The sequence below is a fragment of the Lepisosteus platostomus genome, chromosome 21, assembly GCF_059453375.1.
Source record: "Lepisosteus platostomus isolate fLepPlt1 chromosome 21, fLepPlt1.hap1, whole genome shotgun sequence".
Classification (NCBI taxonomy): domain Eukaryota; kingdom Metazoa; phylum Chordata; class Actinopteri; order Semionotiformes; family Lepisosteidae; genus Lepisosteus; species Lepisosteus platostomus.
Genome location: NC_142631.1, coordinates 5,047,921 through 5,061,159, shown reverse-complemented (window position 1 = coordinate 5,061,159; position 13,239 = coordinate 5,047,921). Strand labels below are relative to the sequence as shown.

The following is a 13,239-nucleotide window of genomic DNA, read 5'->3' as shown; positions in this document are numbered from 1 at the left end:
CTGTGATAAATATATAGATTCAAGGCTTTTTTATTTGCTTGTTATAGGATGAACAGAAAGCTGAAGATGAGCTTGCGAAGAAACGGGCAGCTTTCCTCCTGAAACAGCAGCGTAAGGCTGAGGAGGCTCGTCTGAGGAAGCAGCAGCTTGAGGCAGAGATTGAAATAAAGCGGGATGAAGCCAGGTACAGAAGCTTAAGAGGCTTACAAGCAGGCTCTGAAGAAAGTTGCTCAAAATCAAGATCTAACAATGTTTTCCAAGATTCACTGTTCTAATGCACACTTGCTGCAATATAAACATTGCATGACCCACTACTCCTCCATTATTCAAAATTGCAACATCTTTTATTGAGAGTTGCAAATTCTGCACTAACTTCATTTCGCACTAACTGAAGTAGCTTCTAATATGATGAACAGCTCCTAGTGTGCGACCCTGTGCTTTTTAGCTGTTGTTGGATTGCGTGGGATACTGACGTTCATGCATTCCACTTATTATAAACTATTTAGGCTACAGGAAGGTTTAATTGCAATGCCTAAAGGACTGGAAGCTTTGCAGAGTTTGTTGTTGTTGAAATTATTTGATCAAGTATATTAAAGTGATGTAATAAGGAGGGCACAGTGTTACAATTTTACAGACGTCAAAGAAAACCTAGCTCCTAACGTAGCTACAGCGCCTTACAAAAGTATTCAGACCCTTGACCAGTTCTCTCATTTTATTGAATTACAAATCATACATTATAATTTAGTTTGATATTTTTATTTCTAAGCACAGAAAGTCAACATGAATTATTTTAATGTGACATTGTTTTATGTAAGAAAATATTTTTAAGAAAAATAAAAAACTGAAATATGCTGTTTGCATAAATATTCAATCCCTGTGTTGCAGAAGCTCTAAGTTTACACAGGTGAAAAACGATTGCCCTAATGAGTACACAATTGCCTTACAATTGGCCTTTACCTATGAATCATTATAATAACTGCCACATTTTCTGGTTAAAATCCCCACAGTTAAAGGATCAGATTGTGAATCTGAAGGACAGCTGTGAAAATGAAGACTAAAGAGAATTCCAAAGAAATTAGAGATAAAGTAAAACAAATGCATGGATTATGAAAAGGGTAGAAAACAATATCCAAGTGTTTGGATGTCCCTGTAGGCAGTGTTGGTTTAATTATCAGGAAGTGGAATCTACATCCAGCCACCTAGACACTGCCTAGAAAAGGTCATTCCTCATATAAATCTGTGTGAACAAGAAGGAGACCTGTGAGAGAAGCCGCAATCACTTTGAAGGAGCTGCAGAGTTCAATAGCCGACAGCGGAGTTAAGGTGCACCACTCAACCATAACACTGGCCTGTATGGGAGGGTGGCACAAAAGAAGCCATTACTCAAAAAGAACCATGTGAAAGCACATCTGGAGTTTGCCAAAAAGCAGGATAGTGACCCAGTTGCGATGCGGGAAAAGAGTTTTTGGTCAGATGAGACCAAGATAGAGCTTTTTAGCCAAAGTTCAAAGCGATATGTGTGGCGCAAATCTAACACTGCCCACACCTCAAAAGACACCATACCTACAGTGAAGCCTGGTGGTAGCGGCATCATGCTGTGGGTCTGCTTTTCATCAGCAGGGACTGGACATCTTGTTAAAATAGAAGGAAGAATGGATGGTGCAAAATATAGGGAAATACTGCAAGAGAACCTGTTTCAGCCTGCTAAAAAACTGAAGCTTGGGAGAAAGTTCATTTTTCAGCAGGACAATGATCCCAAACACAAGGTCAGAGTAACACTGGAGTGGCTCAAGAACAGAAAGGTGGATGTCCTGCAGTGGCCCAGTCAAACCCTGATCTCAATCCAATGGAGATTCTGTGGTGCTATTTGAAAATTGCAGTGCACAGGCATTATCCAACTAACCCAAACAACCTGGAGCACATCTGCCTGGAAGAATGGGCCAAAATCATTTCTGAACAGTGTGTACAGCTGGTACATACCCCAAAAAGCTTAAAGCTGTTATTCCTGCAGAAGGTGGCTCTACAAAATATTACTATGTGGGGATTGAATATTTAAGCAAACAGCATATTTCAGTTTTTTATTTTTCTTAAGAATATTTTCTAACATAAAACAATGTCACATTAAAATAATAAATTTTGAGTTTCAGTGCTTTGAAATAAAAATATCACAGAGAACAACATTTCAATGTAGGATTTGTAATTCAGTAAACCGAGAGAATTGGTCAAGACACTGTAGATATAGGCCTAATTGAATGTTGATGAATGTATGTGTAAGTAGATGTTTTCTTAGTTTTCATACTGGCTTCAAAGTGACTTTTTTCATATTGCAGGAGGGCTCAAGAAATATGTGCATGTAATTTAGCCTATTGATTGCAATGTTGGTAAGAGTGTGCACTTGGGTCATCCAGTTTATGATCGTGGTGCTCACACAATTTCCATTGCTTAAAGGCGAAAGGCAGAAGAAGATCGCATCAGGAAGGAGGAGGAGAAGGCACGCAGAGAGCTCATTAAACAGGAGTACCTACGGCGAAAACAGCAGGAGATGATTGAGGAACAGGGGCTTGCCAAACCCAAGACGAAACCCAAGAAACAGAGACCAAAATCAGTACACAGGGACGAGTCCTCAAGTGAGACGCAGTCCAAGTGCTCTTCGACTCGTAAGCATCTGTTTTCTCGTATTGCCATATTACAGAGCACTAATGACCTGTCTGCTGGCTATGTGTCGGGTGTTTGTTCTGCTTTGCCCTGAAAGGAATTTTCAGGGTTACCTCAGTATTACAGATAGTAGTCTTGAAAGGAGTGTCATTGGTCTGTTTTGAAAAGTAAATCATTAACGGTTCTTTACCAGTAGTCCTGAGAAATTCAAACCTGTCTTAGCATGAGTGCAACAAAAAAAATAAGTTTCAAGGAACGTTTTGCTCACCGCGGGCTTAACATCTGTGTGTTATAACAGGGATGTTAAAATAGGGTGAAGCATAGATGTGTTATGTTCCAAAGAGTATGTGCAGGTTATTATGAATGTGAAACACATTTTTAAATTCGCTGTGGGTGTCTTTGTATGGCTACTAACCCTTTGCATCTGTCAAAACCACGATCCATTGTATTTCATAGGATTTGTAGACTACTAAAGTAACCCCAAACCTGAAACACTTGGGGTACCCTACTGAGAGCACTCAGGATTGATTACAATAGTATACTGCATGCTACACATCAAGGTATAAATCTCCTTGCTTCTAAAAGACCCTTTGTCCTGTAAAGAAGCACTGTCTTGATCACTGTCTGCTTTAGTTCTTCAGTTTCCCATGTGTCTTGTACACAGGACAGTCTCCCAGGAAAGCATTATGGATGGCCTTCCAGAGTCGAGCTGAAGTTGTAGGAGGTGACTTTTCTTCCAAGTACCCATGCACTGCATGTTGCCATGTGTCATTATTTTTTTACAGAAGTGGAGAGGCTGGGATGCAAAGGGTTATGATGTTATGAGTTATGTGCAGTAGGTAAGGGCTTTGTTCGAATGGTGGAGCCCTCCTGAACTACCTGCCTGACTTAAATAGTTCCCATTGGAACAAAATGGGAAAAACGCACTGTTTCACATACAGAATGGAGGCCCTTAGTTTGGACCGCACAGTACATTATATTCTCAAACTTTTCACGGTTTGATTTCTCTCATCTTTACCTCTTATCTTTTTCAGCATTTTCTCTCGTTTTCTGCTGAAGCAGGGTCTTACTTCTCCAATGTGTCTTGTTCTTCTCTGTTTTCAGCTGATAATCTCAGCAGCGCTCAGTCTGGGTCCAGTCTGTCATTAGCTTCTGCTGCCACCACTGAGGCTGAGAGTGTCAACTCTGGAGGAGCAGGCTCGCAAAGGTACGCCTTTTCTTTATTCCAGATTTCTCTGAAATGTTATCTTTGCTCTTCAATCTTAGACTAATCACTAGAAGGCGACATCCTTTCTAAGTCATTTCCTATTTTTTAAGGGGGGAGTCTGTGGAATCGTTCCCCGGGTTGAGCAGAAATGCCAGTCGGAACACTGAGAGGGACTGGGAGAATGCATCAACAGCATCTTCCATTGCATCTGTGGCTGAATACACAGGTAAAAACACACAGAAGGCAGTCAAAGCAATGACTTTATATTCTGGCTGTATGGTGACTGCTCTTTGATATCGTTAGTGGAATTAGTTAGTGGAATTAGGAAAAAAATCATCTTGTTTCAAGTACTGAGTATACCTGTAAGTTTAAATAAGGGAATTGTCATTTTTCAATAACTAGTCTTTTTTGTGCCCACTGCCATATAAAGTATTTCTGTTACAAGTTCTCTAAGATGGTGTTTCATTAATATATTTACACTGATAAAACTATTTTTCCTTCCCTTTCAAGGTCCAAAATTGTTCAAGGAACCCAGTGCAAAGTCAAACAAGCCTATAATCCACAATGCTATTTCGCACTGTTGTTTAGCAGGAAAGGTAAACGAGCCTCAGAAGAATTCCATTTTGGAGGTATGTTGAGCCGACCTGGGTGGTTGTGATAAAAATATAAATAAAAAGTTTTAGATTTTGAGGTGCATGTTAATGTAATACATTTATTAGTGCAGTGAAGAATTTTTAACTCTTTGGTTTCACATCTTCACAAATTGTGAAATGTTTGTTTCTCTCCAATACTAAAAACCCTTATTTATTCATGTAGGAGCTTGAGAAATGCGAGTCCAACCATTTGATGATTTTGTTCCGTGATGGCGGCTGCCAGTTTAGAGCACTTTATTCCTACTTTCCCGACACTGAAGAGATCCACAAGCTGACTGGCACAGGGCCCAAGAGCATCACCAAGAAGATGATCGACAAACTCTACAAGTATAGCTCAGATCGCAAGCAGTTCAATGTCATCCCAGCTAAGACCGTGTCTGTCAGCGTGGACGCTCTCACCATCCACAACCACCTCTGGCAAGCCAAGAGACCAACAGTGCCAAAGAAAACGGGGAAATGAGGAGATCGCTCCAAAACCTTGCTTTCATCCTGGCTGGACTGCATTGACATCCACCACGTATATTTTCCAGTAGATACATCGAAGACTCCTAGCATTTTCAGGTGTGACTTGCAAAACGGGACACAGTGTGGGATTTGGAAGAAGAAGGAGTATATTATTTTTTTGATATTTGAAAGTGTGAGTGGAGAAACATCTGCTGGATCTTAATGCCATCCGTTCAGGGTTGTTAGCGTTTTGTTTTTTTAAAAAGTCTCTGCATGTGGCGATTTTTTTCTAACAGGTGGAATTCTTATTACTTGAAGTTTTTTTTTGTTTGGCACTAATTGTGGAGTTCTTCTTTCGCTGATTCACTCTGTGACGAGACGATAGGGGAAAAAACATTACTCAAGGGACATTTTCTCTCTATATCTTTGTCCGCTTCTTGTTCTAAGACATTTGTTATGAAGCTCCGGACTTTTCTTCCTTGGCGGGAGTACAGCACTGTACTTGTTCTTTCGCTGTAGTCTGACATCACATAATGCAAATGATCAAATATGTACTGCCAACTTGTCTCCCAACTTCTCTCAAAACATGCTGCTCAAAAAAAAAACTATTTTAAAGAGGAAACAAATGCAGGAGGTCCATCATAGGCTTTCACTGATTGTGGTACTGTTGTCTATTTATTTTTGACTTTTAATTATAATAAAAGTCTGGTAATCATAAGGTAAACTCCAGGACTCATGACAAAGATTCATGATTTAAAGAGTTTTAAGGAATAAAAATAGAAGGTACGAAAGGGATAAGTGAGACCTTGGTGCAAGTGTCAAATTCTCTTTTTTTAAGAAGTGTGTGGTATAAAGGTTTAAAACAGGTGTTGTGTGTTCCAAAACAATTGTTAGAGGTAGAGGTGTTTCTACACAGGGCACAATATTCCTGTATGGAGGTGCACTCATGATCACGTTTTTAATGGTTTTATCATGCATTGTAATCATAACCAATGTTAGCTATTATTTTTATTGTTTTTTATTTAAAGTGAGCAGCATGCTCTGTTATGAAGAGTACATATGCTGCTAACGTCTTGGGTGACAGTATTTAATCTATTCATAATGGCTTACTCTTTTGGATTGTTGTCTAATTATTTACAGTTATTAAAGAAGACACTCATGGAACACTTGAGAATACCAATCTTGAAACTTTTTTCTTTTTTTGATATATTACCAATAGAAAACAGTTTCATGTTTGCCTCAAGATCAAATAATGAGAAGTTTGCACATAACCTTGCTTGCTGATCAAAGTAGAGTTCACTGCTGAGACCCTGTCAGAATGTGTAAAATGTGGGTTGCAAAACGCCATTCATGATCGTATGTATAAGCTCCAGCCGTTACTTAAAAGCAAGATGTACTTGTAACCAAAAAAAGCAGATAGGTTAACACTAACCAGAGCAAGCTAAAGGTCTTCCATTGCCCTTTTTCTCATGTTTCCAAATCATTCTTTAAAGAAGGCTTTAGAATACTTGTTAATATAATTTGCTGCATTTTGTATATATGTTTTGAATAGCTGTCATGTAAATAACTTTTGGTTTGTTTACTAAAAACTGGGATTAGAATGTTTTTTTCTGTTACAAATACCATGCTTTTCATGCTTGTGCTTTTTTCCCTGTTTGTTTGATATTATGCCATATATTTATTTTAAAGAGAAGCACTGAAATTTAATAAATATTACCAGTAAATGAAATGATTTGTGTCCATTTTCCGTCCCATTTTAACTGCTTTGCAATTTCACAGTTTCATTTGCAACATGCCTTTTGATTTTGTCCTTTACCTTATTTTTCCCCTTTTGTCAAACTTAAGCAATTAGACATACCCCTCACCCCACAAAATGAGCTCTGTTTGTATATTTAACACATCCTTGCAATTTTAACATCTGAGCATAGCAGGGTGTGCGTTCTGAAAGCTAAGACTTGCTGTAAGTCTTGTGTGGGGAACTGCTTCAATATTTGAACTGCAGAGGGACAAGTAGAGGTTAATACTACACTGAAAAAAGAAAAGTTTCAAATATGGAGTGTTTTTCCTATTTCCTTTTACTTTAAAGGGAAAAATTAACTTTGAGCTGTTTGTAAGCCTGGTAATATTGTCAATACAATTTTGGACCTTCTAAAGAGCATTTATACACCAGTTTTAATCTAATCTATTTTAAGAATTGGTCTCTACTTGATAAATCTGAGTATTTAGGATATAACATCTAAAGAAAAGACCACAAGAACCTCAGTTACGTGTTTGGGAGGTAGGGATTAAATTGAAAAAACACTTACAAGCTTCATAAAATAAAGTTAATAATTCTAATAAACATTCTTAGTAACTGTTTCTACTGACATTAAAAACAAAAAGGTATGAATTTTATGTGGGGTCTTAGATGTTGGTCGTGGCAGTGCAGTGGCTCTGTGGCTAAGGATCTGCGCCTGTGGCTGGAAGGTTGCCGGTTCGTATCCTGTGGCCGGCAGAGGAATCCTACTCCATTGGACCCCTGAGCAAGGCCCTTAACCCCAGCTGCTCCAGGGGCGCCATATAAATGGCTGACCCTGCGCTCTGACCCCCAGCTTTTCTCCCTGTCTGTGTGTCTCATGGAGAGAAAGTTGGGGTATGCAAAAAGACAAATTCCTAATGCAAGAAATCGTATATGGCCAATAAAGTGATCTTATCTTATTAAATAGAACATGTCCTCAGGTCTTAAAATGCAGACTCTTTGGCATGTACAGTATGAGAACACAAAAATCCTGCGAGAGAAATACACATTCTGTCTTATTCATATTCACACTTGGTTCATTCAAGAAGGTGTGATTGGTAGATGTACCAGAAAGTACATGATGTTATAGCCTCTGGTTATTTGACAAATGTGTTCTACATCACTAGCCATGTGGAAATATGAAGACCAAATGCACAGCAATGCCAATATCTATGGAAACCACCAAAGACAAACCAAGCCAAGGAGACAGCAGCTGAGCTATGAATTGTTGAATATTTTCTAAAGTTCAGGACTATACTGAGTGAGACTGGGCTGGTGGACAACTGTCAGTTTTTAACAGAAGATGTTAAGAAAAATGAAGTGTAAGTACATTGTTAAACTATATATTTTTTTTCAACTTATTTTTTCAAAGTGTTAGTCTTAACCGTGATTTTTCTAAAATAAATTCATAAACTGCTACGAGGGTAAGGTCACGTTGCGCTTTGGTTCAGTACTATTAACCGTTTCTGAAGTCACTTTTTAAAATGTATTTGAATTCCAAAGATTTGTCCAAAGTTACGTGCTGTGTAAATGTAAATATCTGAAATATAGCTAAATGTTTTACAATACAGCTAAAAGTTTTCTTTAAAACTTGCGCTTCATGAGCACGTCACAGCAGGAGATTATAGATATTGCAGGTTAATTTTTGATTTTGGCAATCTCTTGCAGTTTTCTTCACAGTTGTTTTAATGACTGGATATTTTAACTTCACAAGTTGTGCCGACTGCGTTCTTGAATCAGACTACATCTGCACTAGAATACCACAAAGTAAGTCTGCATGATTAAAGAACTCTTTACTAATAAGATTTTGCAGTGAATCCTGAGTAACTGCTTCTTGCAAATGTAAACTGTATGTCTTCTCCCAAATTGTCTTAAGTCTGTCTTAAATACAATTTGTTTAGAGTAATAATTTTTACGGCGTTAATTCTGTCGTTTATTTACTATGTAGAAATCAGCTTTTTGCTCAATTATTAGAAATATGTCACAGGGCAATAGAAAAAGAGGTTCTCTGCATATACTGTATATTAATATCTTTTGATGACTGAAACTAATGTAAAAAAAAATATTGTAATGCAGATTTGAAATACAGTATGTGTTCAATTAAGAAATGTGCCACATAGAGGCAAGACTAAAAAGGTCATGTTTTAACCTTTTTTCATTTTTCTCATTCCAGACTACCTTCCTGGTATTTCCTCTGTTGTGTTTATAGTCAGTGACATTGGGGTGATTAACTCATCTGTGTTCACCAGTCCCAGTTTGGCTTCTGTTTCTAGCCTGAGCTTGGGAAAAGCTGGCATCACTCAGATTCAAACTGGTGCTTTCAGATCCTTCCAGCAGCTGAAGAAACTGAACTTGTATAGCAACAAGTTGACGCAAATCAGCAGTTCATGGCTCTCCAGACCAGACATCCTGGAGAATCTAACCATATTCGAAAACGAGGTCCAGAAAATTGATGTGCGAACGCTGTCTGAATTTTCTAACCTGATAGCCCTCAACCTGGCTAGAAATAAAATTGCTGAAATAGCCAGTGGCAGTTTTCAGGAGCTCCACAAATTGGCTGTTCTGGACCTTTCTGGGAACAGGCTGTCATACGTAAGCAAAGAAGCTTTTCGTCCATTGCGGTCCACCAAGCTGAGGCTTGATGGGAATCCATGGGACTGTTCCTGTCGGCTGAAGGACTTCAGAGAGTTTCTTCAAGGTAATGGAAATTTGCTTTTAGAGGTTTTTTTAAGGGATTCACACGTTATAATGTGATTAGAGCTATGAAAAGATGTTTTATTCTTGGATCAAAGACTGTTTCAGTTCTGTAGTGCCCGAAACACCTTACCTTTTCAAAAATGTACTTCAATAAACTTAAATAGCAGTCACAAAGCAGATGGCCTGCAATTTGAAGGCATGCATGAGTCAGCAAGGGTGATAAAACTGAACTGAGTAAAATTAGTTTTTTCATTATTATACCTTTAATTTTTGTTTTAATCTAGCTGGATAGCACCTTATGGTTCGACTAGTTGACAGCAGCCGTTGTTGAAATATAGGTTCATCTGGTTGCTTATATCAGGTCAGGCGTTTCTGCTGCCAAATGCTGGACTGTAATCTGTGAAATCTGCTTTTGGGTTCTCTGAAATTAATGAAGGAATGTTTCTTTTCTTTCAGATATGATAAATGCTTCTTTACTTGAAAATTATTTGGATGTGACCTGTGAAACTCCACCTGCTTTAAAGGGCACACCTGTATGGAACATTTCTGAGCTGAACTGCTTATCTCCGAGTACACCCAAACCTCTCTTGGAGCCCCTTCTCAATATAGGAGTCCCTATTTTAATGGGCATCCTGGGTAAGGGTCTTACGTGTTTCTCTTGTAATTCCAATCTGACTGAGGCCTGCACAGGACCTGACAGAGTAAAGATTCTTGCAAGCTTAATTGGAAATAGTTGCAAAGCGATTTTATAGACTGTAATAGGCTCTCATACCATCTCTTGTTTGCAGTCTAAATTGTACCTTCAGGTTTGCTTCCAGGAGGTCTGCTAAACAAGTGCTGACTGAGTCCAGGCCTAATTACTCCTGGTCAAAAAGCATCATGCCCTTGACGTTCTGGCAGTAGTCCAGAGATGTGCACTGCAGTGTAAATTTTTTGAAGCACCAGGTTTACCTCCCTGGGTTGGACATCAGAGCAATGAGAAAACCCAAACTGCTGCTTCATTTTACCTGGTGTTTTACATTTAATGGTAATGCAAATGAGATCTATTTTAAAGGTTTAAATGAGCTATCATTCACTGATTGTAGCCAGCTCTCTGCTCAGTCAGTAATCATGTAAAAACTGACTGCATAGAAAGTGCTGTTCGTCACAGCTGCATCCCAGCAATAAAAAAAATGTGTTGGTGATTTACAAACCTGCAACAGAACTGCACACATCACATAGCAGGAAAATGCAACTTGTGTTAAGCTACCACTCCTACCTCATGTACATGTTTATAAAGGATTAAATATTATGAAAGAAAGGAAATGCAGCCCAAAGACAGTTCATGGGAGGCTCCATCCTTCATGAAGGACCGAAAGAAAGAGAGATGACAGGAGCTCAATGTTGTGCATGGTTCTGTTTTTCAGCCATCCTCTGTTGTGTCGTGTGCCTCGCTTTTCTGTGCAAACGAAATCAAGAAAAAAAACAAGTGAACCCAGGCGGAGGAAGACGAGAGGAGCCAGGACTTCCCAAGGCCAGGCGAGCTGTGAACGTAGCGGCGTGCCAGCCAGGAAAGTCCCCGCAGGGGCCCGACGCTCACAGGAGCGGGCTGAAGAAAGGTCGGGCCAAATCGGCCTGTGCAGTGCTCGTGAGATCCCCACTTCCAGAGCACAGTCTCCGGAAGGAGGAGGAAGAGGCCGGAAACAAAGGCCAAACCAATTTTCAGGCTGTGTATTACTGTACAGCCATAGCTCCAGGAAATGGAAGAAGAACTAATGAAACTGACAAAATGACGGAGGTGAGAGGCGGAGGCGGAGAGGGACCTAATTTCCCACCATCTGGACCAAAAGGCATCACAGCCACCAGCCCTAATTATTTGTGTGAAGACAATATGCAGTGTCAAACTAAGATCGGGAATGTATCCTTCACTGTGGAAAATCCCCATTCACACGAGTTAGTTACTGAAACAAACCAGTGTTCTCATGGAGGTGAAAACTTACCTTATCTAATCATTAACACCCAACCAGCCAAACTCAACGTTGAATCCATGGTTCAGTGCCACCCGTACCCCACAAATAAACCAGTGCTCTTTAACCCTGTAAGGGTTAAGAGGATGTCAACCTGGCCCCCAGCAGCCACAGAGTGGAAAAACAATCAAGTGGATAAAAGTGATGTCCAGAAGTATTTTCTGAAGCAAGAGGAAGAATCTGAAATGGAGCACAACAAGGAGGGCCGTATAGTAGTTTTCTCAATAGGAAATGATACCCAGAAGGCATTGCATGCAGACAGAGCAAAGAAGACATTGCAAGGAGGCGAGGCCCAGAAGGCATTGCAAGGAGACGAGGCCCAGAAGGCATTGCAAGGAGGCGAGGCCCAGAAGGCATTGCAAAGAGGCGAGGCCCAGAAGGCATTGCAAGGAGACAAGCCCCAGAAGGCATTGCAAGGAGGCGAGGCCCAGAAGGCATTGCAAGGAGACAAGCCCCAGAAGGCATTGCAAGGAGGTGAGGCCCAGAAGGCATTGCAAGGAGGCGAGGCCCAGAAGGCATTGCAAGGAGGCAAGGCCCAGAAGGCATTGCAAGGAGGCGAGGCCCAGAAGGCATTGCAAGAAGACAAATACCAGAAGGCATTGCAAGGAGCGAAGGAGAGTGAGTTTTCTCCAAAGAATGATGGTATAGATGGAGCCGAACCACAAATAGACTGGAACCGCAGGTCGACAAATGAAGAGATGGCCAGAAGAAGTCTAAGTCCCCAGTTGTTAACAATTGAGAAAGCAAACAATGGAAAGTGTTGCAAAACCAGCAGGGGCTCTCAAAGGCAGGATACTTTCCCCAAGAAGAGAAGTCAGCAGAGGCAGAGAACATCCCATGCCAGGGACAGAGAAGATGACGAATACGATCAGCCTCCTGTAGCCGTATGTGATTCACCAGTGGATGAAAACCTGCTGGAGCACAATGAATACGACCTGCTTCACGAGGTGGTTGAGAATCAGGGCAGGTGGACCAGAGATAGGTGGAAGCAAACTCACAAAGCCAGACAAAAGTGCAAGCAGCAAGGTGAATCCTAATCGCAGAACCAGGACATTCTTCTATGCTTCCAATTAATGCAGACTTTATCCTTTAAACATGCCATGCAGAGCTGGAGTCACTTTTTAGAGAAAGATTAAACGATGAAAAAATAATTTAACACACCTTTAAAAAAGCACATTTATTATGATTATGATTCATTACATATTGATCTTCACAAATGTTAGAACATTTAGAGCAACACAAAAGATTAAACGGTTTTTATAAAGTACTCAGAATTTACCATCCGTAGTTGTTTATAGCTCAGTTAGCAATTTTTGAATGTTACATGTATAGTAGTTTACTGTTATTATCTGTAAATGTAAAATTGAAATTTAATTTAATTTATACTTGATGTTGAAGAGAATGCATTTCTATTAAATTAAAACCAAGTGTTAATCAGTTTTTGCACAAATTTGCAGTATACTTTATGTATTTTTGAGTGGTAAGCTACAGGGTGATCTTTGTATATCTAGTTATTTGCAAGTAAATTAGATATTTTAAGAATCTGAGAACAAAAACTGTGGTACCCTGAAATGTTTTTTGTTTTGTTTTAAACAATTCCTTAACAAGGTGTTTTAGAAGAAAGATTTATAAAGAACTTCAGAAGCAGAATATTTTTTGAGTATGGTAAGCTTTTATAAAATTAAGAATACAAAGACATTTAAAGATAAATAGCATTTCTAAAGTTGTTTTCTTTCTTGAATGTATTTGTTGTACAACATAAAATGTCTTAGGTTAGATATTCCAAAACAACAGGAAAAG

At 39.5% G+C, this 13,239-nt stretch overlaps 2 protein-coding genes across 13 annotated transcripts in view; both read left to right on the top strand.

Moving 5' to 3' along the window:
* LOC148643952 (calmodulin-regulated spectrin-associated protein 1-like) overlaps positions 1 to 6,688 on the top strand; it is a 43,457-nt gene extending 36,769 nt beyond the window's left edge. For 8 of the 12 annotated variants that reach the window (XM_088615202.1, XM_088615199.1, XM_088615197.1 and 5 more), the window contains 7 exons: positions 48 to 184; positions 2,449 to 2,657; positions 3,320 to 3,379; positions 3,760 to 3,862; positions 3,973 to 4,088; positions 4,373 to 4,491; positions 4,679 to 6,688. In XM_088615202.1, the coding sequence (XP_088471328.1) occupies positions 48 to 184; positions 2,449 to 2,657; positions 3,320 to 3,379; positions 3,760 to 3,862; positions 3,973 to 4,088; positions 4,373 to 4,491; positions 4,679 to 4,975 (1,041 nt within the window). In that variant the 3' untranslated portion in view covers positions 4,976 to 6,688. The remainder of the gene's footprint in view (positions 1 to 47; positions 185 to 2,448; positions 2,658 to 3,319; positions 3,380 to 3,759; positions 3,863 to 3,972; positions 4,089 to 4,372; positions 4,492 to 4,678) is intronic. The other 4 variants (XM_088615200.1, XM_088615208.1, XM_088615206.1 and 1 more) reach the window with 1 other exon arrangement.
* Positions 6,689 to 6,813: 125 nt separating this feature from the next.
* LOC148643951 (uncharacterized) lies at positions 6,814 to 12,476 on the top strand. Its single transcript, XM_088615221.1, has 5 exons — positions 6,814 to 8,058; positions 8,405 to 8,503; positions 8,910 to 9,434; positions 9,890 to 10,069; positions 10,840 to 12,476. Exons 1-5 carry the CDS (start codon positions 8,040 to 8,042, stop codon positions 12,474 to 12,476), a joined length of 2,460 nt encoding a protein of 819 aa, XP_088471347.1. The 5' UTR covers positions 6,814 to 8,039.
* The last annotated feature ends 763 nt before the right edge of the window (positions 12,477 to 13,239 follow it).

Bases quoted from the DNA above. Each gene is read 5' to 3' on its own strand.
- LOC148643951 (XM_088615221.1), top strand. The intron at 8,504-8,909 runs GTAAGTCTGCAT...TTCTCATTCCAG, and splicing joins CTGCACTAGAATACCACAAA to ACTACCTTCCTGGTATTTCC. The intron at 10,070-10,839 runs GTAAGGGTCTTA...TCTGTTTTTCAG, and splicing joins TATTTTAATGGGCATCCTGG to CCATCCTCTGTTGTGTCGTG.